We start from the raw sequence: 26,646 nt of genomic DNA on the forward strand, positions 1-26,646 counted from the left end.
CTCTTCGCCTTGCTTCTAGGGGGTCCACGGTCCGCTCCTACTCCGCCTCTGGGTAAGGCGGAGCAGGCCAATCCGCTACTGCTTCTACGCTCCTAATCGGAGCGGAGCACATCCCTACTATTCAACATCTACATGAAACAGTTGAATGCGGTCATTTGGAGTTTTGGAGTGCATTGTCATCAGTATGCTGAAGACACGCAGCTCTCCTTCTCCTTGTCATCTTCATTAGGTAAGGCTGTGGATATGCTCAATTGGTGCCTGGCCATGGCAATGGACTGGATGAGAACTAATAAACTGAAACTCAAACCAGACAAGACTGAGATGCTGCTAGTGGGTGGTTCTGCTGACCAGATGGAGGGTGTCCAACCTGTTCTGGATGGGGTTCACTCCCCCTGAACGAGCACGTTCGTAGCATGGCGGTTCTCCTAGAACCATTCTCTGTCACTTGAGGCTCAGGTGGCCTCAGTGGCACAGAGTGCCTTCTCCAACTTCGGTTGGTGGGCCAGCTATGTCCGTATCTGGACAGGGATAACCTGGCTTCAGTTGTCTATGTTCTTGCAACCTCCAAGTTAGATTACTGCAATGCACTTTATATGGGGCTGCCTTTGAAGACGGTTCAGAAGCTGCAGCTTGTGCAAAATGCAGCAGCCAGATTGATAACAGGGACCAGAAGATTTAAACATATAAGACCAATTCTAGCCTGCTTGCATTGGCTGCCTGTACGTTTCAAAGCCCAATTCAAGGTGCTGGTTTTAACCTATAAAGCCTTACATGGCTTGTGACCACAATACTTGATGGAATGCCTCTCCTGACATGAACCTACCCATACACCATGCTCAACTTCTAAGGTCCTCCTCCAGGTGCCTACTCTGAGGTAAGCTCGGAGGACGGCAACAAGGGAGAGGGCCTTCTCTGTGGTGGCCCCCCAATTGTGGAACGATCTCCCTGATGAGGCCCGCCTGGAGCCAACACTGTTATCTTTTCAGCAGCAGGTCAAGACTTTTCTTTGCTCCCAGGCATATAATAGCATATGTTTTAACTGTCTTTGGCCTAGCTGAGAGTTTTTAAATTGTTTTAAATGTTAGATGTTTTTATATTTTTATGGATTTAAATTTTGTATATTGATTTTTAATGTTCAGTCTTTTAATCTTTGTAAATCGCCCAGAGAGCTTCAGCTATGGGGAAGTATATAAATGCAATAAATAAATTGTTGTTATTATTATTATTATTATTAATAATAATAATAATAATAAAATAGATGACGGCCGATAAACTGAATCTGAATACTGACAAAATGGAGGCACTGCAAATAAATGTTTTCAGTGTCCATCAATTGGGTGTGCAGCCTGTTCTGAATGGAGCTGTGCAGGATCAGATACAGAGCTTCGAGGTGCTCCTTGATCCAACATTTTCTCTAGATATCTAAGTGGCCTTGATGGCTCAGCACACCTTTACCAGCTTTCAGCTTGCCCTGACTATGGTGATTTATTCTCTGGTAACCTGTAGGTTGGATTACTTTGATGCATTTTTAATGCTGCTGTTAAAAATGATCCAGAAACTGCAACTGGTGCAGAATTCTGCTGACTAGTTTAACTAGATAGAGCCACATTACACCTATTCTAAAGGGGTGATATTGGCTGCCTATTTATTTGGGAGCCCAATTCAAGGTGCAGGCTCTAAAGCCCTAATAGGATGGAGTGCCTCCTCCCATACCAATCTCTTCATGAATTACGATGAGGCGTTTCTCCAAGTTATATCCATAGGAAAGATTTTATATATGAAGGAGAGTGTTTCACCCCAGATTTTGGAATGGAAGTAAGATTGGCACCAACATTGTATTCCATTCTGAGTGCTGAAATGTTTTTATTTGCCCAGGCTTTTTACATTCACTGCATTGTTTTAGAGGGTTGAACTATTTTTGTATCTTGCCTCTTTCTATCTGTTCTTTGAGTCTTGTACTGATATTTGGATTGTTTTAGGTATATTACCCTGGAATGAAGATGCAGTTTAAAAATGTCTAAAATTACGACAACCACCCTGTATTATACTGAGAGAGAGAAAATAAGTGTATGCATGGTATTGTTGATTTGTGTTCATGAGCTTGAAATTAGGCTTCATATAGGCTTCATATAGTTTTAGCAATAGAAATTACCACATAAATCTAGCCTCAGGTTATGTTATGTGTGCTCCCCAGAGTGGAAACCAACCTGTAAAAGAGTTGCTATGCTTTATTCTTTCTTGTACCTGCAGGAATATACCAGTGTCTGGAAAATATGCGAGAAGTGATTGTTGTCCTTTAGCATATGATACCCATTCAAATGAATTCAATGTAACTTCTAGGGCTGAGCTCTAACCCAAATGAAGCCTTGGACATAAGAGGGTGCATTTTTAACCAAAAACTAAATGAAGCATCATAATACCAATCATTTCACCATTTGGTGGTTATTACTGATGGCACATTATTATCATTTCAGATCAACCTACAAAGAAAGATGAGAATCACTGGAGTAATAACTCAAGGTGCCAAGAGAATTGGAAGCCCAGAATATATAAAATCATACAAAATTGCATACAGTAATGATGGTAAATTATGGGCAACATACAAAGTGAAAGGCACAACTGAAGACATGGTAAGTCAGTGTTGTCAGCATGAAACACTTTATGCCTTCAAATGTATGACAATTCAGTAGGGAAACTTAATTGCCTTACCAAAAAAAATGGGTTGATTGAGACTTTTTGCCTTTATAGATTTTATTCTCAGAAACTCTAGAATAAATTGACATTCTGTGTTGATTAAGACTTTCTTATATTTGAACTGATCGTTTTATAAAGACAGTCTCACAAGTCTCATAATAATTCTGTTTATTGTATTTAAATGATTTTCGTTTCAATTAGTTTACTGGTAATTACTTCCCTGTTCTCAAATTAATTTCGTTATATTGGCTAATGGTTAACTCTTGAAAAGGATAGGGTTCATTCAGCAGCACTATATGCTATGCTGCAACAATGTTACTCTTAAGAGCAGACATTTAGAAGGATAAGCATTTCTGAAGCAAGAACAGTGAAGAGTACGAAAAAACATACATGCACTTAGGTTCAAAGTACTCATTGTGTTAAAGGTGTAGCCAGCAGCCATACTTCCCTCCCCCCTTACTCAAAAGTAAGTGCGAGATAGATTGGGGACCCTATCATAGGAGATAAAATAGATAATCTTTGGGGAATGCAAATTGCATATGTGGGGATCCTGATCCAGATTATAGCTGCAGTGGGGGACAAATCCCTCATACCCTTCCATGTTAGGGTCCTAACCTGGTTGAGTCCTCCACCGTTACTATTAAGTAACAGGGAAAAACACTTATGTGTTAGCTACATCTTTCAAGTAATGTCTGGTTTGGCCCTTGGTTCATCACTGTTGTTCTAAATAGTGCTGGGCCAAATCCTGACCCATTTGGGGGGGGGGGAACCTTTTCTCTCCATGTGAAAGAGGCATTGTTTTGTTTTTCTGCCCCCTTTGCAAGGAGGAGGTAAATTTCAGAGAATTTCCTCCTTGGGGAGGGGGACAGCATTTCCACATGACCTCTTTAAAATACAGCTGTTCAGGGGCCTTCTTTGCATTTTTTAAAAACAAAACACCCCTATCACTTGGGGGAGTCTAGAGTTCTTTGTGAATGCCTATTGGAGACCATGAGATCTCTTCCTCTCCTATAGGCATTCAGAAAGAACTCTTGGACTCCTGCAAGTGCTGGGAATGTTGTTGTTTTTCAAATAAAAAATAGAAAGAAGACCCCTCAAAAACTGCTTACACTTTAAAAAGGTATGTGGAAGCCCTGCCCCCATCCCCAAGGAGAAAATTCTCTGAAATTCTCACCTCTCCCAGTCATTTTCACAGGAGTTTTCATTTTTTCCCCTCCCCAGGAAATGGTGAAAATGAAATAATCAAAAAAATTGGTACAACACTAGCTCTAAACCAGTTTGACTGAATAAAGCTTTGTGGATTGCACAGATGACCTCTTTATTATCTCACATCTCAGTGGGAAGGCTTAGGGCTCATCTACACCAAGCAGGATATTCCACTATGAAAGCAGTATGAAAGCGGTATATAAAAGGCAGGAGCCACACTATGGTTTTATAGTGGCACTGAAGTGCACTGACAACTGTTGGGGTCCATGACACATACCACTTTCATACCACTTTCATAGTGTTATATCCTGCTTGGTGTAGATATGTCACGGGCCCCAACAGTTGTCAGTGCACTTCAGTACCACTATAAAACAGCAGTGTAGATCCTGAAGTGCACTTCAATACCGCTATAAAGCAGTAGTGTGGCTCCTGCCTTTTGTATACCGCTTTCATACCACTTTCATAGTGGAATATCCTGCTTGGTGTAGATGAGCCCTTAGAATCACAACAGTAGTAGTGTGGGGAGCCGGCAAAATAAGTGTTGTAGAGATGGGGTCTTTATTTCATTACTGCTTACACTGTGGGAGAGAAAGACCCTAATGCGAAGGTACATGGAAGATCCATGCCTAGATCTCCCCACATAATTTTCTTCTTCTAAAAACAGTCATGGGAGGGTCCAGTGTGGATCAGGCCTGTGGCTTGAGGGGAGGAAGAATGAATAACCCTTTTGAATAACCCTTTCCCTCATGCCATAGGAAGCTCTGGTCCAACCTCTTCCGCAGATCTGTTATTAGCATCCCAGATTGTCTCTATATGTTTCACCATCTGTCAGTGTAGGCTGGTGGCTCCAACGTCAGTGGGCTTCAGTCAGAACTTTAAAGGAGCTGGCCAAGGTGCTTTGACGCCCCACTGATGTTGGAGCCGCCTGCTTCCACTGTCGTCTATAGCTAACTGTAGCTCTGGGGGAGGGAGAGATTTGGATCAGGGCTGCAGTGTAGAGAGAAAAAGATTATACTCCCTCTGTATCTTAGCCTCAATCCAAATTGCCCTGCACCAACCCTGGGGAACTGCTTTTAGGAGAAAACATTAGATTGGGAGATCCAATCTCAAAGCTTGCATGTAACACAGGCAGATTAGTTTCTATGCCTGTAAGAGCTTCCTACTCTCTATTTATCAAAATGACTCCTTTTTAAGACCTACTTATGTCCTTATCTGAACTAAACTACCTTTACCTATTCTGTCACTGTCATCTCATTCTCCCCATTCCACTTCACTTCCACTACTTACCAAGTACATGCATACATATAATGATACAGCAAGTGGAACTTACCATAATATGTATCTAAATCTGTAGGAAATGTCATCTATAATGTTCTACCAAGTGGAGAAGATAATTTCGACTAGATTTCACATCCAATCAGAAACCTAGAGAAATAGAGGAGGGGTAAAATTCTCCTCACCACTTGACAGGATGTTTGAGATGAATGTCTTCCCATATGTCTAAATGAAGTTATCGCTTAATAATTGGCTGCCTGTATTCACTCCTTTTCAATTGCCGACCTTTGTGTCACCCTTATCTCGTCTGTCAAAAGAGGACACTAGACCTTTTGTTGGCACTAAATCATTACAAGATGCAGTGATAATGAATTTTTATTAGTCCAGGTTGCCATTCAAATGTATTCTGCAATCTGTTCTGTTTTATCATAGGTGTTCCGTGGAAATGTGGACAACAATACGCCTTATGCAAATTCTTTCACCCCACCAATAAAATCTCAGTACATACGATTATATCCTCAAGTTTGTAGAAGGCACTGTACTTTGCGAATGGAACTCCTTGGATGTGAATTATCAGGTAGGTGTTTTCCTCTAATACTTACATCAAAACAACAAAATTGACTTTTAGATTGACTTCCTGGGCAAAATTGACTTCCTGGGCAAGGTGCTTGAGCGGGTGGTTGCAGGACAACTCCAGGCACTCTTGAATGAAACGGATTATCTAGATCCATTTCAATCGGGTTTCACACCTGGTTTTGGAATGGAAACTGCCTTGGTCACCCTGTGGGATGACCTTTGCCAGAAGAGAGACAGAGGGAGTGCAACCCTGTTGGTTCTCCTGGACCTCTCAGCGGCTTTCGATACCATCGACCATGGTATCCTTCTGGATAGGTTGTCTGAGCTGGGAGTTGGAGATACTGCATTGCATTGATTCTGCTCCTACTTGGATGGCCAATTCCAGAAGGTGGTGCTGGGGGATTATTGCTCTGTGCCATGGCTCCTAAGCCATGGGGTTCCACAGGGCTCTATCTTATCCCCTATGCTGTTTAACATATACATGAAGCTGCTGGGGGAGGTTATGGGGAGATGTGGACTGAGGTGTCATCAATATGCAGATGATACCCAGCTCTACCTTTCCTTTTCATCAAACACAGGTGAGGCGTGGCTGTTCTGAACCAGTGCCTGGGCACGGTAATGGACTGGATGAGGGCTAACAAACTGAGACTCAATCCAGACAAGACAGAGGTACTGTTAGTGGGTGGTTCATCTGTCCGGCAAGGTGATGTTTGCCCTGTCCTGGATGGGGTTGCACTCTCCCTAAAGGATAGTTTGGGGCTGCTCTTGGATCCAGAACTGTCACTTAAGGCACAGGTGAACTCAGTGGCAAAGAGCACCTTTTATCAGCTTAGGTTGATATACCAACTGCGCCCTTATCTGGACAGAGATAGCCTAGCTACAGTTATCCATGCTCTGATAACCTCTCGCTTGGATTACTGCAATGCGTTATACGTGGGGCTGCCTTTGAAAACGGTCCGGAAGCTTCAGCTGGTACAAAATAGGCAGCCTGTTTACTAACAGGGACTGGTCAATGAGATCACATTACGCCAGTCCTTTTCCAGCTTCATTGGCTGCCAGTCCAGGTCTGCGCCTGATTCAAAGTGCTGGTATTGACATTCAAAGCCCTAAACGGTTTGGGGCCAGGTTATTTGAAGGAACGCCTCCTCCCATATGTACCTGCCCAGACCTTAAGATCATCTACAGGGGCCCTTCTCTGTGAGCCCCTGCCAAAGGAGGTGAGGCAGGTGGCTACTAGGAGGAGGGCTTTCTCCACTTTGGCACCCCGGCTATGGAATGAGCTCCCCAGAGAGGTCCGCCTGGCGCCTACACTGTACTCTTTTCATCGCCAGCTGAAGACCTTTTCATTCTCTCAGTATTTTAACACTTAATTTTAACTTAAATTTAAATTTTACTGTTCTAACTCTGTTTTTTAATCTTATATCAATTTTGCTGTGTGGTTTTATTCTGGTTGTGCTTTTTATACTTTATTTTGTATTTGTGTTTTTAACCTGTTGGTTGTTTTATTATGGTTTTAATTTTTGTGAACCGCCCAGAGAGCTTCGGCTATTGGGTGGTATAAAACAGTAATAAATAAATAAATAAATAGATAGATATTTCTAAGAATAGAAACATATCTATGGATGCATCTATCTATATTTATTTCTATTAAATAGCAGGTTATTGAGATCCTTGGACCTCCGTTTATCCACATCCACTCCCTGCCCCTCCTCTTCCCTTTCCCCATATCTCATCCCATCCCATCTAAATATTTTATCCCATCTTTTCATCAATTATTCTCAAGGCGGCAAATAGCTTTTGAAAACAGAAAACATTAAAATCACAAAATCAAAACAAAGTAAACAATAAAGTATAAAAACAGACTCAATATGTAGCCGGCAATAAAACTGAAATAAAATCACGCACCACTAAAAGCTAGAGAAAATCAAAAAAATGTCTTAACCTGTTGCCTAAACAAAGTTTTGGTGGTTGCATAATGAATAAAATGCCTCTTATCACAGTTGCTCTGATGGTGAGCATGATGAGCTGAGCCCAAGCCTTCCTCTCCAGTTTGGAGCTGAGGAGAGGCACAGAAGATCCCTGCGGTTTCATTACACCAAAACAAACCCCAGGCTTCCTCTCTGGCTTGGAGCTAGAGATTGTCCCTGCAATTGCAATGAAATACGAAGGCTGTCTAGGTCCTTCCTGTCTCTGCCTATAAAGTTGGAACTGGGAAGGTTATAGGGGATTGTCCCTGAAATCACAGAGAAGTGCAGTGCGAGATCAAGGACAAGATGCTGTAGACCACTGGTTCCCAATTGGTGGTCCGCGGACCCCAGGGGATCTGCGTAACCCACCCAGGGGGTCCATGGCACCATTCACACATTAGCTCTGCAAGGTCCACATTTTAATAAAAGAAAATATGCTCAATGTTGATCCAGATTTGAGATTAAAAGTAGGAAATATTGAACCGGATGTGGAAGGGATTGTTTGGGACAAAAAGAGGCATGATTTTTCCCATCACATTTAGGTTTAGTAGCTGCTAGACATATCATAATTTGTTCAATTGTAAACTAGACATTAGTAAAATTAAATTTGTCTTTATATTCCTAACTAAATCATTGTTATTTTGCATGGTAATATCACAAAGATCCTTTGCTACCCCTTATTTTCTCCAAAAAATTGCTTCACACAGGTAACTACCATAGAGATAACAAAATTTTCAAAAGTAGGGGGTCCATGGCTTGACATTTGAAAAACAAGGGGTTTGCAGTACTTAGCTAATTGGGAACCACTGCTGTAGACCATGGCCCTGTGGTTCTCAAAGCCTAGCTGAGATTTGTGGATCCATGACCCTGGTCTTTGTGCCTACTTCCCATATCTCAGCAGGAGGAGGCAGATTCAAATAAATGGATGCCCAATCCCACTTAGGCCATTTATAGGCTTTTTACATCTACACCAGAAATTTGAACTAATCCTAGAAATGAGCTGACAACCAATGCAGTTGACACAGTATCCGAGTTCTATGCTTTGATATGCCAGATCCAGTGACCATTCTGACAGCCACATTCTAGACTATTTGAAGTTTGGGAAGATCTCTAGGAAAAGGGACACTGTTTCCTACTTAATATTGGCAGTAAGGAAATTAAAGTAGTTTCTAACTCTCAAAGTAGTATGTAAATCCTTATTATCAAAGTAGTACATTGCAGTACCATATAACTCAATATTTCGAACAAAATTACAAAAATTATAGCTGCCTTGAGCACTATTTTAGTGGAAAGACAAGATAGAAATTAAACAAACAAATGAACAAACAAACAAAAACCTTCGTTACTTGAAGGCAGATTTCTTTCATCTTTGGTGAATATGTCCTTCGGCAATGTGCTAGCAGAAAGAAGTAAAAAAAATGAAACAAATATTGAGTTATAATATTAAAATGTAGCAGTATTCTGTGTACTGACATACATTGAGGATAAAGTATATTCTCAAAACTGAGAACTGGTAGCATAGATGGTAATTGCAACTAGAGTGATGAATGCCAGGTATTGGGGATGAGGGGAAATTCCATCAGCTAATGATTAATTCGAATAGATATGCCACTACACCCAAATGACTTTATTGACAAGCTATATAAGAGCAATTTGTAACTATCCTCAAAGGCAGCTCCACTTAGAGAGCATTGCAATAATCTACCCTGGAAATGACCAGGGCACAAATGGCTTCTCAAGGAAAGGGCTTAACGTACATGCCAACCAAAGCGGATTAAAGAACTCCTAGCTGCTGCTGCTACCTGCCCATCAAGGGCAGGGCTGAATTTAAGAGCACCCCCAAGCTGTAAACCTGTACATAAAAATCTGTCCAAAACCGATAGAACACTGACTCCTAAAATGACACACAGTAGCCTAAATCTCTGAAGGACCTCTCACAATGACTTTATGTAGATATTGAACAGCACAGGAGACAAGATGGAATCTTGTGGCACTGCATAATCTAAAAGCCAAAGGGTGGACGTTTCCCAGCACCACCTGATAAGAAGAACTGAAGACACCACAACACAATGCCTTCCACCCCCATTCCAGCCAGGCAATCCATAAGGATACCATGGTTGATAATGCTGAATACTAGGGCTGTGCAGAGCAGGTCTGCTGCACTCCGAAATTCAGAGCAGAGCTCCGATGAGGCATTTCTCTGCTCTGATTTTTAGAGCAGCTCTGTCACCCTGCACCATCAGGTTACCCATTGGAGAACTACTCCATTTTCGGATAACTGCTCTATTACAGCCTATGGGAATTAACAAAAATGCTTACATCTCCATAATTTATAAAGCTAAAGAGATGAAACTTGATACCACGATTGCTCTTAAGTAGGCTCTTTAGCCATGCCAAGCTTGAAGCAGATCTGTTCATCTCTTGATTTTTAAGAATTTAAGAATTTTTCCCCTCAAACCATCCCCCCATAAACACATACACACACACCATCCTCTCTGATTCTGTTTTCATTCACCCCTGTGCATTGATGGAGAGCATTTATCCTTTACTTTGCTGATGTACAGCTGTACATCTTCAGTTTATTAAAATAGACATTGACTGAATGATTGCTGTAATGGGGTGAAATGCTCTAGGGAGTGCATCCCTCATTTTACCCCATTAGAGCAGACTGTCAGGGAATGCAGCAGATCTCTAGTCTAGAAGCCAGATTGGAATGGATCTTAAATCATCAATTTCATCCAAGGGCTCATCTACACCAAGCAGGATATTCCACTATGAAAGCAGTATGAAAGCGGTATATAAAAGGCACTACTGCTTTATAGTAGTACTGAAGTACACTGACAACTGTTAGGGCCCATGACACATCTACACCAAGCAGGATATAACATATGAAAGTAGTATGAAAGTGGTATATGCTATGTATCAATGGGCCCCAACAGTTGCCAGTGCACCAGTATAAAGCAGTTTGGCTCCTGCCTTTTATATACCACTTTCATAGTGGAATATCCTGCATGGTGTAGATGAGCCCCAAGAATACCTGAAGCTGGGTTGCCATCATGCATTTCAGCACCTTGCCTGATAATGGTAAGTTTGAGACAAGGTGATAGGTATTGAGATCACTTGTGCCAAGACAAGTGTTTGTTTGTTTTTAAAGAAGGGTTCTTGCCATGGCTTCCTAAGAGCTGCTTCTCTACTTCATAAGGCAATTCCTAGGGATGTATGAGTATTTGGTTTCAGTTTACAAATCACTTGAAAATGCTGTGATCTCAACCCAAACGCAATAGCAAATGGGAGCGCACATTCTCAGAAATGTTTGCAAATTTTCAAACTTGTGTTCACAAAATGTGCACTTAAAACATGTGCAACTTCAAAAGTACACAAAATTGAAAGTATGCAATTCTGAAATTGCACAACTTAAAGTGTGCATATTTAAAGATGTACATTGTTAAAGTTGTGCAGTTTAACACCTTTATTAGTGGAGGGAGTGCACACTTTTCAAAAGCAGGCACTTTCCCCATTTAAATGGGGGGGGGGGACAGTTGGCAAAAAAGAACAGCGGAGTTCTGAGCCAAGCTTTGAAATAAAGTTTGTAGAATTTCAGCAAACTTGAGCATCCCCAGTTCTCCCATCTTAAGTATTTCCACCCCCTGCCATCCTCCACCAACCAATGACAGTCAGAAAACCTGAAGAATTGATAGGATGAAGAGCCAATATTTAGTTTCTAATCGTTTATACCAAAACTTGGCCTTGATGTGTGATTTTATGCCTTTAACTGACGTATAGCTAAGAAAAGTTCAGCAGGTGCAGCTTCTCCTGTTATGGCAGCATTTTGCAAAGTACACCTGACAATGTGCCCACTTTATAGCCACAGAATCCTCTGTGGAATCAGGTCTTAGAAGCATCTCATTTATACAACTTCTTGAGGCTATAGGTGATGAGATCCATGAAGCTTGCAAGAAATTTCCTAACTGCATTTCCAGAACTTTACAGGTGAAATTAAGTCCACTGCTGAGTCTGGTCGCTTTTGATAAGATGAGATTTGATTTGATTTTGTTTTGTTGCTTTCGAACAGAATCCTTCATTGTGCTTTGTAGCAGAAGTAATTGAACTAGTGGAGCCAATATCAGCTCTTTCAAAGTTTTTTTTCTTTCTATGTAGAAGGGTCATAGCAGGAAAATGTAAAGCCTGACCCTGTGCTTCTTTGCAAGGAAACTTCATTGCTTTGCAGATTCAATGAAACACATAAAATTCTCCATCTTTGTCGAAGTACCTGCATTATTTTTATATGGCAACTGTTACAGTAAATTTGTTTTGAGATTATTTTTATGTGACTGTACAAACCATCAGCCAGGGCACTAGCAATACATCAAACCAGCCTGTGTTACATAATTCTTGGGTCCTTGAGTGACAACAAAACCAGGTTCTAAAATGAAAAGTTAATGCGTTAATCTCACTGTGGCCCTCTTCCAATACAGATAGATTTGAAAGTAAATAGAAAATCGTGTCCAGGTGCTTTGGTGTATTAGATTTTCTTCTTTTTGTGTCTCCCATCCATTGGAGCACAATTGAGAATAAGCCCTTGCCAGAATGACTAGGAATTGTTTTGCTCAAAGAACTGTGAAAGCTACTAAGTGAATCCATTTCAGGGGTCTCATCTTGTTTCAAGGTCATTATACCTCTGAACTGTCATGGTGCTCAGGCTCTCTAGAACCATTGCAGTCTCAGCTGAAATATAAATACAATTATTCTGAAGAATAAATGAATGTTTTTAAGCTCCTGGTGATCTAACCTGGTTTGAGGTGAAGGGAACAACTAGGGAGTTTTGCTCTAGAAGAGGATCTATATTTTCTTACTAAATTTATATCCTTGGTTGTATCCAATGTTGGTCTGACTTAAGTCTAAAGGCACAATCCTATGAATGTTTAGGCAGAAAAAATGTCCTACACCTCCCAACTTCCCCCAATCGACAGTGCTGGATGGGGAATGCTGGAAGTTGTAGGAAGAGTGTTTTTTTCTTTTCCTTTTCCTGTCTAAACATGCATAGGATTGTGCCCTAAAACACATTTCTTAAACTCATTTCATTGGGATTACTCTAAGTAGGACTAACATTGGCTACAACTCCATGTCTTCTACCAAAAAGTGTTAAACACAGGTAATAAACTTAAGAACAATGGGGATGATCTAATCAGTTTAAGAACTTCTACATTCTATTGATTCCAATGGGACAAGAGACTGTTTTGTATATTAAATGGCAAGAAGCATAAACATTCCTGGCTTCCTGGCACATATATCCCTTTATCACCATGTATCTCTTTGGATGCAAAATTCAACATATACTTTTAGTTGTACATGTAAAAGGTTTAAGGTGCAGACTTGAAAGCACAATATGTGAACAATTTCTAAAGAATTCTTGACTTCGGCCAAATACTGCTGAATGAAATAATTTTGCATTAGAATTTATTTCATTATTTATAATTTATTTACTTATTTAGTGATACTTCATGGGGCATTTTTCTGCTGTGTGATGATTTAGAACAACATAATAATAATAATTAAAATGTCATAATATGTCATAAATAGAATCCACTAAAGGAAAAAAAAATACAAAACACACAGCAATTCAACAATAACATTCCATAGCAATGACCATTAGAAAATATTCCAAGAACTGATGAGCCCTTCCAGAATAAGATCTTTGTTTTACAAGCTGTCTGAAAATCTCAGTGGAGTGAGTCCTTCTTGGAGGATGGGGAAGCTTTCCACAGCGCAAATGGCACAATAAAAGTATTATAAATATCCACAGCATTAAATGCATGCATCAGACCAATTTTATTATACAGGTTAATTAAAAAACAGTCTATCAAGCTTTGTAAGCCTGTTTAAATATAAACATAGGACGCTTCCATATGGAAGCTCTCTTCAGAAGTATTTCCATTGGGGGGGGTGAACCAACTAGCCCCGTCCCTGACTTTCCAAAGCCTTCCTTTTTGCAGATGTTTGTGCTTTATGCCCAGATGTCAGGGGGCAAGGCATACTGGAGTGTGTGATGTTGGGGGCAAAGCTAGTCTGTGCAATCCCAGTTCCAACTCATGCGTTGATACAATCTGTGAGAGGCACTTCTGAAGGAGGCTTGAGTCAGAGTACAATAGCTCATATTAGGGTTGAAAAGAAACAGCACACAGTGTGGCATCCCCCTCCCCCGCTACAGCCTTTGTAATGTGTCCTTAAACTGACCATGTACAAAAACACCAAACTGCAGAATTATTGAGCGGCTGTTACTTAAACAGTTTTTTCAACTGGACATGGAGATGGTGATCTGAAAGTGGGGGACTTTACATCTACCCCTTTGTCATGGTCAGATCACCACCTGCTGTGGTTTAGACTTACAGCAGCTTCTCCTCTCTGCAAGGATAGTGGACTCATTAAGATGGTCCACTCCTGGAGGCTAATGGATCCGGATGGTTTCCAGAGGGCTCTGGGGAGTTTTCCGGCTGATAGGGCTGGTTCTCCTGTCGAATCTCCTGTTGATCTGTGGAATGCAGAAATGACCTGGGTGGTTGACACGATTGCTCCTGAGTGCCCTCTCCTACATAGAGCTCGTACGGCTCCATGGTATACCCCAGAGCTGAGAGTGATGAAACAAAATAGGACACGGCTTGAGTACAGATGGAGAAGAACTCCTGGTGGATGCAGTCAAGCTCTGGTGAGTGCCTACAGTAAGGCATATTCAGGGGCAGTGAGGGCAACAAAAACAACAACGATATTTTGCTTCCACTATAGAGTCATCAATCTGCCACCCAGGGGAGCTTTTCAGAGTTGTCCTGGGGCTGCTGCATGTTGGCCCCAAGGACACTGTAGAACCTTCTGAGGCCCACTGTAATCTATTTGCTAGGCACTCCAGAATAAAATCTCCTTCATATGCCAGGACTTGGACTCCAGAGTTATAGCAGGCGAATCAGATGAGGTATCCAGAGCACAGTCTTGTCCAGTTTTCTTGGATGAATTTCAGTTGGTGTAGCTTGAGGACGTTGACAAGGTGCTTGGGCAGGTTTGTGCATATTGGATCCTTGCCCCTCTTGGCTAATAAAAGCTAGCAGGGATGGAACAACTGGCTGGGGCAGGGAAGTGATTTAATGGCTTTTTATGAGAGTGAGTGGCCCCAGGTTCCTTGAAAGAGGCAGTAGTAAGACCACTCATGCAGAAATCTTCCTTGAACCCTGAAAATTTTAATAACTATAGGCCAGTAGCAAATGTTCCATTCCTGGGCAAGGTCCTTGAGCGGGTGGTTGGAACCCTGTTAGGAACCCTGAATGCCTGAAGATGGCTATGGTTGAATACACAGGGATTTAAGCCCAGGCTATTCAAAGCTAAGCACTCAAAGCCATGGACAAAGCTAAGCACTCAAAGCCATGGACATGTCTGTTAGTTTCAATTTCTTCCATATTCAATAATTTTTTAAACAAATATATCTCAAATTCATTTTATCCCAAATATGGAGAACGTTTTGAATTTGGCAAAATTCTTATCAAAACCAAACTGAAATTAACTTCTCACCCATCTTTATACTAAGACTTTATTTACCAGCTTGTGCGATACCAAAGCCGCTCAATGGCATTTCTTATCTTCTGTGCCAGTGCAACATAGGCACCAACTGTGCAGCCCTAGTCATAAAATGCTCCTTAATGTGATTAGCAAAAAGGTTATCACAAAGCTTTATTCTTGCATGGATCGGCTCCTTGCTTTGATTTCAGAAACAGGATGCCTGACTTCATGAGGTTCCTCTCTTTAAAGGCCTAGCTTGCTTCTTTTTCTTCTTTAAAACGATCCAGGTAACTTGTGGGATGAGAACTGAGTATAGAGGTTTATCTGGCCTTAGGGGAAGGATGGTGAATATCTTTCAGTCCAAAACTCCTTTCCAATTTCAGCTTAGCTTCACATTCATTCACTATATATGGTGCAGTTTTCCGCTTTCTGAGTTCACATAATAAAATACGTGCATATGGCTGTTACCTTATTTCATCTCAGACTTTCTGTCTCAAAAGGCTTCATGTTGTTTCTTTCTTTTTTTTTTAACTTGAGAAAGAAATGGTTAAATAAATGCAATTGCCAAGTGGAAAAGTTCTTGAAAATCAATAGTAGGCCTTAGACAATCTTCAAATAACAGTCTTCAGAAATACAAAAAAGATTTTGTTTCCTCACTTGTATCCTACAGGGAAGGCAAGGGTGGCACAAAACAGAGAAATACAATCAATGACTCAAGTCCCAGCAACAGATAGAATCAGAGTGGAAAACGAATTGTTTTGACAAGCCAAGGGTCACAGATAACTAACCCTTTTCTTTGGTCCTTACGAATGAAGCAGGAATGGTAGCAAAACTGGATTACCATCAAACCCAGGCTCTGTAAAAGTAATGGCAATTGGTAGACAGCAAGAGAAGGCCTTGAGATTTCTTAGACCAGCAAACAACCCTGACCCAGAAGCATTTGGCATTGCTGTATTTTATTGTGTTCATGGTTTCATTGAGGTATGGGGTGGGGTGGGGAATAACAATAAATTTACTGGGATTAGAGAGTACCAATTGAACCATTGTAACCTGTTGCTTCCTTGGCTGATATGTTTGATCTCCCGACAATTTTTGGGCAGATGAGTAGAATTAAAACAGGGTGTACCATATGTTCACCAGCTAACATTTTCAGATAAATGGATACTGTTGTTTTTATACTGTTGTTTTTATGTTTCTGATGGGTTTTTTTTAAATCTTGTATACTTTTTAATGTTTACTATTTTTAACTGTTGTAAACCGCCCAGAGAGCTTCAGCTGTGGGGCGGTATATAAATATAAATAAATAAATATAAATAAATATAGTTTCAGAGGAATTTTTATGGGAATTGTCACAGGGCCAGGCAACAGTGGCTGGTGGCTGTACATTAAGGAGATCCTATTGATAGCCCATGAATAACTCTAGCCATCACCATTTATGGCTTTCCAGAAGCGTGCTGAACTTGACAAGAAACAACTTTCTAAGCTGATTCATGAGGAAAGTTTTGCCTCAGTTCTTCTCACCACAAAGGTGCAATCTATATCATGTAAGAATATATGAGAAATTTATTTCAGTGTGTGCTTGACCAGAATTTCCCCAGTTTAAACCTCTCAGAACAGAACACACATCCCAATGCAATCTGCGGTCAAAGTCGTTTCCAAGATTGCAATGTGATTCATGGAACAACAAATGCACTTGACAAATGTGGACATTTGAAAAATGTGATAAAAAAGCACTTTTGAAAAATGCACACAAAACCGATCTAATCAATGGGAGAAAAATACACAGAATTGATACAAACATTTGGAGAAATGTGCGTGAAAAAATAAACAAATGTGCATGTTGAAAGATAAAACAAAAATTGCCATCTGATTCAGACATGGGGTAGAATGAGTTTCAAGGTGGAATCCAGAGAACCAGGCTGAGCTTAGGTTTTTCTGATTTTCATATCTTAACATCATATTCTGCCCATCCTTTTCTGATTTCCATATCCTCAGTATCATATTCTGCCAATCCTTCAGATTTTCCAGTGCATATAGCTACCACAATGAAATGAAATGTTTACAAGGGGAAATGTCAGGAAATGGAACAAAGGAAAATAATATTGATAACATATCAGGGTGGGGGAAATAAAACAGTAAAAAAAAAGTTTTAAATAGGCTGTGCCTTTAAAAAAAAAGTTCAATTCTTGATATGAAAAGTGGGCTTGTGAAAAGTCTCTCAATAAATCCTCTGCCTCATTTGACCTTCATACTCTGTAGTTTTGCTCTTGTTAAGCAGTAGTTGCAGACTTCGGGCAGTATCCAACACTCCTGCTGTGCTCCTCTGTTGTTCAAATGGAACCCCATCCTCTTGAAACAGAAACTAGTGGTTCAAAAAGCAACCCCGGAAACAAGTGGAAATGTTTGTTTCTGGATTGGGACCAGTCAGTGGTGCTTCCTTCTGCAGATTGGATATTGCCCTCCATTGCATATGGTTTATGTGCATAAATCTTCATAAATGTTGAAAAACCATGTTGCTTAGATTCTGGCCGTTGCTAGACCAGGCGTTAGCGTGGTGTGAGGCCCGGTTTCCCTCCTGTGCATCCAGATGATGCACAGGGGAATCTGGGGTCAGGCTGCGCTAAAACCTGCCTTAACCCGGCATAAGCGAATTCGCTTGTGGCCCGGTTTTTTCCGCAGCCCCGGCCTGAGGCCGGGGCTGCGGAACATCTAGCAGGGTCCGTGGCTTTTTGAGGCTGCTCACTTACTCATGAGTAGCCAGGAGAAGCCACGGACTGGGCACAGCACTCATAGGAGCGCTGTGCCCATTGGGCCGGGGGGAGGGATCCTGGGGGGGGGGAGATAGGTGCCGCGGGGGAAGGTTGGACCCGGCAGGTGAGGGGGGGAGAAGAGCGGGCATCGGAGACGGCAAGTGGGGAAGAACAGCGGGCAGCGGGGATGGCAAGGGGTGCGGGCGGGGGAAGCTCAGGCATTGGGCCTGGCAAGGGGGGGTGAAGATCGGGGATGGGGACAGGCCTGGTGGATGGGGGGAGGATGAGCAAGCAGGTAAGGGGGAATCAGGGAGCGGGGGGGGCCTTTAATTTTTTTTAAAAAAAATCACCTACATGGCCCTTTAAGGAAAAAATGGCGGACACGACGGGGCTTCCCCTTGCCCCGTAGCGTCTTACGTCTAGAAGACGGTGACAGCGCACGCTAGCTGTAGTACGCCGTTGCCTCTCCTCCCTGCCGGATTATCCGGCAGGTCTAGCAATGCCCTCTGTTAGCTACTCCTGGATGCTGATATATTTATTTATTTTGCTCCCAGGAAGAAACTAGGAGAACGCTGGCATCAAAGACTCTATTCAGTTTATATATTAGGTTTGGTTTCCCCAAGAAGCAGGAAATCTCATGACGTTATGCCCAACCAAAGATCTCTTCCTATTCAGTAATTAACATGATAAGATTTTTTTTTGTCAGTATTCCAATGATTAAATTCATTTGAATTCTTAATAGTCAGTGGCCCAACAGTGAAACTGAATGTGACTACATGCAAAGAAATGGTACAGCATAGTCTAAATGTCACCCTTTTGCTGACACATAATGCCTTATAATGAGACCATGAGACTGACGTTCATGTAAAGAGTAAGAAGCAGATGATTATGAATATTGAAGAAACAAAAATCTGGCTTCTATGTGACTGTTTTGTTAAGGCATCAAAAGGAATTGGCTTTATGGAGATAGTCATTGCACCAGAGGCATCCAAACTAAGGAGAGTGAGGTGTAAGGTCAATTCTTGGATGCAAAAGACCTTCAAAGAACCTCTGATTGCCATGGGAAAAAGTGATAGTGAAGCAGCAAGACTGCTTTAACAGATGATCCCCATGGCCTCTCTTTTGTCATAATATCTATAATCCTCACACTGTTGCTGAAAGTGCCATTTCTAACAAGATACAAACTGCAGATGGTCTGAGAGGAAAAAGAGACGCTTGAAAGACTGCACAGGAGTATAAGTAAATTGGAAAAGAACTTTTCCTTAATCTTGAAGTAACATAGTGATAGAGTGTGACAAACATATCTCCCCAAAAACTTGATACATAAAATGAATAAAATTCATTTTATTTTCTTGATTTAGGTATCATAATTATACATTATTTTAGTAACATAATTATAAATTGTAAACCAATATGAATGCCTTCCATCGATTAACAATTTCATAAGCAGATTTAATATAGTACTGGCTGACAATTCCAAGTTATCTTGGCTAAGTAGTACAGGCAAGCCGTTTGTTGTTATGTAATCTGAAATTAATCTTCTTATCCAGGGATATTACCTTGAATTCCCACCAAATTCTGCCTAAAGAAGAAAGCTAAACATACAAATCAATTCCTGTTTTCATATGGTATTTTTATGATGTTTAAATGTGGGTTGTTGTTGTTTTTACTGTTTAGTGATTATTAAGTAGTGTTTGTCATGTGTCGAGGAAATGTGTGAATGGGCTGTTTTGTCTGTGCCCACCCTGTTTGGATGTAAGCCCTTTCTATTAGAAATAAAGTTCTATAGCAATTTGATCCAAACTGTAGCTGAAAATATATTGAGCAACACTTGCTCAACCAACAAGAAGTGTCAACACATTAGTCAGAGTGTGAACCTCCCAGCGAGGACAGGAAGAGTAGTAACCACAAAGGAACAGATGTTCCAGGATTGCAATACCCATCTACATATTGTTTTTCTAGTTTAGAATTATCTGCACTCTGCACATGCATAAATGCCTTGTCTATCATTGGTTACTGTATTGCAAAACTGTATTATGATTGGTTTATTATACGAGGAAGTTCTATTGTTGCTTCTGAGGATGTTACCCTATAAATATCTTAGCTTTGCCTACAACTAGTGGGCAGTCCTTCAGATCCTCTAGGGTTTGCCACCTTGCAGCACTGCAGGCTGCTCGTAATAAAACTTTTCCAAGATGAAAGAAATTGTGTCTTGAGACTCTTTGACCGCCACTCAGCGAACCAAGGGAACCTGCCCTTTCGGGTTCCTCCACAATTTTGGCGACCAGGATGGGATTGCTTATCTCTTGGCTCTGGAGCTTGTGTCTCAGGAAAGTATTTACCTTGACCTCCCTTTTTCTGCTTCAGTCTGCACTGGTTTTGGAAATGCCCTTTCTTTCTACAGTAATAACATTTAGGTCTATCTCCTAGGCTTCTTTAGGACTTTTCTCAAGAGGTTTGAAGCTGTTGCAATTGCATAGTTAACAGCTTTGTTTCTAACTGTTCTTTCTCTTCTCGCATGTCATCCCAGTACCGGGTGGCTTCTGGCAAAGCTTTCCAGTACTTGATGATTGTAGTCCTAATTTTCTCTGAAATTTCACTGAGAAGCTCATTCAGGAGCAAATCAGTTATTTGCCAGGCATTCTGTGGATCACCTGGGTTTAGGTTGATAGCACATTCCAGCAAAGTTTGTTTTTAGATGTGCTTTCATCCTTAAACTGTTTTGTATCTTAAATGGCAGTCATATTTGTTCCTTTTTCACAAATCGGACAACTGGTCTGACATAGGATTTCTCTTTCTTTTCTTACCACGCTGGATGTCTGCTTCTGTTAAAGCACGTTCTCCAGTGGGGAAGGGTTTTCTGGCTAGACCATAAGGGCTAGGTAATCTCTGTTTAAAATTCTAATTATCAGCTGAATTCCAAGGCTGGTAAGCTCTGACTGGAGCTTGATCTGGGGCAACAAAATTTGGGTAAGTGTGCAGAGGAAACAATTTACTGGGAGTATTCTGATGCCAGAATCTAGTAAACTTCTCACTTTTTCTATCAGGGGTGTCTGGATTTTGGTTAAGGACTCTAGCAAGGACAAGTCGAAATAGACTGTGCACAGTGGATACTCCTTTTGGGGGAACAAATGTTTGGGGAACCAAATGTTCCTTGGAGAACCACCTTATTTATTGCTCTCTTTACTTCTACTACTTTAAAATGCTTGCACTTATCTTTCAAAGACCCTTCAAACTCATTGTTCAAGTAGTCCATCACATTTGGCTGGGCCACTTGTCCAGACGAGTGAAGTTCTCCATGATCTAGATCTGCCCTACTCAAATCGGGTATGCTTAACCTTCGAGCTCCCATGGACGAAGGGATAGCAAACAACCCAGAACTTTCATTTCTGGGGGTTGGCATGTTGGCTTGAAGTCTTGCCACTTCTGGTGGTCTAACCACAACTGCTGCTGATACAGGAAAAGGGACTGGCTGCCTTAATGCTGAAATACATGGCAGAATGTCTTCCAGGGGATCTACGGGGCATCAACAAATGCCATGGGGCCTCTGGGAACCCAGCCTTCTAGGCATAATGTGAGATGTGCCTGTGAACAACGTGTGATCATACTGAGGCAGTGGCAAAGGGGTAGAAGCCACTTAACTAGCTGCTAGTCCCAACTGCTGTTTTAGCAAGTTCAAGCTATTTTTCTAGCTGGCTATTATGCTTTCTGGCCACAAATTGGACATTTGATCCTTCTAAAAAAACAGTATGCTATTTAAGAGGGTTTTCCCCTTCTAAATAATGTTTCAAGTGCGTGAGCCTGTCCTTTTCAAATGTACCCTCAGCAGGCCACGGTAATGTGGGTTGATCTCTGGTAAAGAATGGCCAGTTTTCCTGGCACAAAGTCACTAATCTTTTTAACTTCAACCTAGATGACATACACTTCTTATAGATCTTATATGTTTCCCTTAAAGGATTTTTGCTGTTTCTGGGCAGGCTGACTTTAACTCGGAGCTTCCCATTGTAACTCTTGCTTAACAGACTAGTCTTGTCAGCTGTCTTGAAAGTATTTCTGCTTATAATCTAGCTGCGATGTTCTCACAACCACCATCAAACCACATACAGGGCTTTCGTACATGGCAATTTCTGGGCTTTGGCACAGGCACACAGCATTTTCACACAAGGACTGGCTTAGTATAGAGTGTCTATGCTTCTCTCGCTCCTCTAGCGGCTTTGTCCCTACTCATGGGAAGGCACGACAGATAGAGATTGATCAGCATAGCTCGTGTTTGGAGGGTAATAGGAAAGAAGTCCATTTATTCGGGGCAATTCATTCAGACATGACATATAACACATAACACTGGTATGACTTATGTAGGAGGAATAGTTGGAATTGGGGTAGGGAAAAAACAGACAGACAGACATACAAACATGCTAAGTGTCTCACTTACATGTGTCTTCCTTATACGTGTCCCTGTTGTTAGGGTTTCACTATTTTAGGGCTCTTTCAGAGGCTTTTTCCTCTGTTCCCCTGTTTTCCTGTTCCTTTTCCCCCTTTTTTTATCTTTTCTTGTTTTCTTGGCCGGACTGGGTCTTCTACCCAGGCTGGGGTGCTACCCCAGTCTTGACTGGTGCCTCCTTAGAGGTCTTACCCTCTCAGGGTCCACTATGGACTGCTATGACCTTTTAGGAGTGATCTACGCTCTGCCAGTTTAGTGTCAATGCGCCTTTTAGGACCCTTGTCAGAGGAACCCCCGCATGCCTAGGTCTTAGAGTGTTCGACACATGCCAGCCTGTCCTTCTTGGATAACTGACTTCAAATTTTTCTCAGCTGCCTCGACTCACGAGGTCTTATGAACCACATTCCCAAGATTTTTTGACTTGCTTTTCATGCAAGTCTCACTTCCCAGCTGCTGTTCTCTGGATCCAAAAATTCCCTTCCAAGGGGAGAGAATGCCTTAAAACAGGCGTCACTGACTTTAAATGACACTTACCACTAGAAATCTCCAGCCCCAGGGAGAGTTGACTACAGGAAGGCCCTCCTCTAGTAGGATTTTTTTTTAATAGGGTACCTATTCACCCGCTCCGTTTGTGTGCACGTTGGAGGATTTCCTGTGTCACGTCTCCATGAAGCAGGGGATCTCCGGTGTACCACTCATCCCATCCTCGTCGCCAAAATTGTGGAGGAACCCAAAGGGGCACGTTCCCTTGGTTTTCTGAGTGGCGATCAAAGACTCTCAAAACACAATTTCTCTCATCTTGGAAAAGTTTTAGATACGTGCAAATTTAAGGTGACCATGTGGAAAGGAGGACAGGGATGCTGAATCTTTAACAGCTGTATAGAAAAGGGGATCTCAGCAGGTGTCATTTGTATGCATGCAGCACCTGGTGAAATTCCCTCTTCATCACAATTGTTAAAGCTGCAGGAGCCCTGCCCTCTTTTGTATCTGGCAAAGAGGGCAGGGCCCCTGCAGCTTTAACTGTTGTGATGAAGAGGGAATTTCACGAGGTGCTCCATGCACACAAATGACACCTGCTGAGATCCCCTTTTCTATGCAACTATTAAAGATACAGGAGCCCTGTCCCCCTTTCCATATGGTCACCCTACCAAAAGCAACTTGAAACATAAGAATGAAGACAAAACAAAAGAAGAGGGAATTTCACCAAGTGCTGCACTCATACAAATGACACCTGCTGAAATTCCCTCTTCTGTTAAAGATACAGGAGCCCTGTCCTCCTTTCCATATAGTCACCCTATGTAAATTTGTTTGCAAAAACAGTGTGATCACTCATCACTGGGGGTTTGATGTAAATAATAGGTTTGTGCATTGTATTCAGCAAAAGCTCAAAGCCTGAGCCAAATCGAGCCTGTTTAGATCATTTCTGGTGCTTCCTGGGATGAGGCAGGCTTTCTGCCTAAGTAGCCAGAACTGAAGCTGGACCCCACCCAAACCTTTATTTGCAATTAAGTTTCAGAAAGGCAGGCAGTGTGCTTCCAAAAATAGCATCTTTTGCTTTCATTTTTGAAAATACTGAGGAGGGAGAAGAGAGGGTTGAGTGCCTAACATGTCTACCTTCTAATCACAAGACACATTTTAATCAAATAGAGTAAAATGGGTGCAAGAGCATGACCTCTGGATTTATGGATTGCCCAACTATTTCATTTCAAAGATTTTCTTCAACTTCTTTAGGTTGCTCTGAACCTCTGGGGATGAAATCAGGACATATACAGGATTATCAGATTACTGCTTCCAGTGTCTTCAGAACACTCAACATGGACATGTTTACATGGGAACCTAGAAAAGCTCGACTAGACAAACAAGGCAAAGTGAACGCCTGGACGTCAGGACATAGTGACCAGTCGCAGTGGCTGCAGGTGATAATTTATCAGTTTTATTGGGTTTCACTTTTCTAAAGAAACTTTTATATAGAAAAGCAACCAATCTTGTATGTTCAACACATATACCTGTGAATGGGTAGGTTTTACTGGTCTTCTAATACATCACATGATTCATCATGACACAATATATGCAAATAGGCATGTGGAAATATATGAAAAAGCACATCTGGGGAAAACTATTATATGGGGTAGGGTGCCTTGAGCTCCCTCCATAGAAGAATGAGAGGATTGAATCAGAAATGACTGAAATATGATTTCTTGGATGTTTCTGCCTACAACTCCTATCATTCCTAACTGGCATAGCCAATGGTGAAGGCTTAAGGTAGCTGGAGGCCAAAATTTCTGGAGGGTCACAAGCGTTCCACTCCTATCTATAAAGACTAATTTCTTTTCTTTGTTTGAAATCACTGTATCGCCTTTGGATATGAAAAGAAAATGTGATCATTTTCTAGATAGCGATGGCCAGGAATTTATGCATCCACATTTAAAGATTTAAACTCATTCTTCAAATTTGGTTCAGATGGATTAACAGAGCAATCCTATGCCCCCTCGGCATCCTCTCAGGGGGCTATAGGATGCTCCAGATCTCCTTCTCCAAGGCCAAAGATAGAACTCTGACCTTGGAGGGGGAAATTTGATAGTGGATCTCTCATCAGTACCACTCACTCCTGACCCTCCCAGCTGCCATGGAAAGCTCTGAGTTGGCTCCCCTCCTGAGGTCAGTGTCACAACTTCAGGATGAGGATGGTGAGCAAGCAAAGGGACCATACCACTGGATGGGGAGGGGAGGGGAGAGGCTGTAGATCCCCCCTACCCTACTGCAGCCCCTCCAGTCCCTGAAAATGTTACACAGATTGTCATGGATCCTCCTTTTCTCTCGCCTCCCTGCACCACATCCTACCCCCTTTAGCAAGGCCTTCAGACTTTCCGTGTTGCATTTGAAGGGTGGGGGCTGCAAAGGCAAGTAAGTCTGCTTCCAGCAGCTCTGATGCATACACCTAAAACTGGGGTCCAATCCAGGCATCCTTTATTTGAGCTTCTGCATGTCAAAAAACCAAATTGTGGTACAGATGGAAATAAAACCATTTAGATCCAATTATTTACACTTAGCTTGGTTTTGTGTAATCAACTTGATCATGCCAACAGAGGAAGCTTTGTAGTGAAATGAATAACAGACAATCCCAGATCATAACTGGAATGTGTTGCCACGTGATTGGATGAATGTGTCATAGCAATAGAAGCAAAGTGTCTGATTTAATTTGGGGGGGGGGCTGTTAAGCAAATGTACAAAATCAGATTTACTGAAGCAAATTAATTTATTTGGATGGGAAATCTCAAGAGGTATAACAGTGTAATTGATTGTTTGCCAAAGTGAAAGTCTCTTTGAATTTGATTAATGATTTCTGAAAAGTATCATTTATTCCTTTCTCATGTACACTTGGAAACCTGGTTATTTTTTACATATATATTTTTATTGGCCACAGAAATTCCATTAGGGTCCTTGAAACAGTTGAAGATCTGCTTTCCTCTAACATGTTTAGCTCTAGTGAGATTGATTCGGCACCACAAAATCATTAAGAAGCTGTGCGCATTGCTTGTTCTCAGTGTTAGAATGATTTACAGAAGTTCCTGGGTAGGCTAATATGTAAAAGAGCAACAAATCACCAAACAGAAGACTATTTGACCAGTCACTGCTCAATTTACATATTAGAAACATTGTATATTGCAGTGATTTGGATCTGCTGTCATGGGGGAATGGGATTCTCAGCGTGAAGCCTTAACTGCACCAGAAGTGTGCTACTAGCCCCCTGTAATCTTTTCACATATAAATTATGACTTATTAGCTGCTGCTGCTGCTTTTACCTGCAGTTGCTAAGCAGTTCTGCGATATGATTACTGTCTTTGCTCTGAACCTACATGTGTGTGTTGGGGGGGTGGGGGTGGGGGGAGAACTGGAAACTGCACTGTCTATTTATTATCTCAATAATTAAAGATGTCTAGATTCAGTCAAGTCGTTAACACACTACAGGATGCCCCAACCCATTAGGAGAAGTGAAATGCAGTTCTTCCACACTATCTTAGCCTTCCCCAGCCTAGTAGATTTCAACTCCATTGGATTTCAACACCCATCAGCCCCAGCCAATATGGCCAGTGATTAGGAATGTTGGAAGCTGTTGTCCAAAATGCCCAGAGACCACCAAATTGGGGGACGCTGATCTAGGCTATCAGAAGAGGGTGGAATTTAGCCAGCCTCC

At 41.6% G+C, this 26,646-nt stretch overlaps 1 protein-coding gene across 1 annotated transcript in view; it reads left to right on the forward strand.

Moving 5' to 3' along the window:
• EDIL3 (EGF like repeats and discoidin domains 3) overlaps nucleotides 1–26,646 on the forward strand; it is a 306,989-nt gene that overhangs the window by 232,242 nt on the left and 48,101 nt on the right. The window contains exons 7-9 of the mRNA XM_063129643.1: nucleotides 2,475–2,630; nucleotides 5,608–5,752; nucleotides 24,183–24,367. Coding sequence (XP_062985713.1) covers nucleotides 2,475–2,630; nucleotides 5,608–5,752; nucleotides 24,183–24,367 — 486 coding nt within the window. The remainder of the gene's footprint in view (nucleotides 1–2,474; nucleotides 2,631–5,607; nucleotides 5,753–24,182; nucleotides 24,368–26,646) is intronic.

This window comes from Elgaria multicarinata, chromosome 6, assembly GCF_023053635.1.
Source record: "Elgaria multicarinata webbii isolate HBS135686 ecotype San Diego chromosome 6, rElgMul1.1.pri, whole genome shotgun sequence".
Taxonomy (NCBI): Eukaryota; Metazoa; Chordata; class Lepidosauria; order Squamata; family Anguidae; genus Elgaria; species Elgaria multicarinata.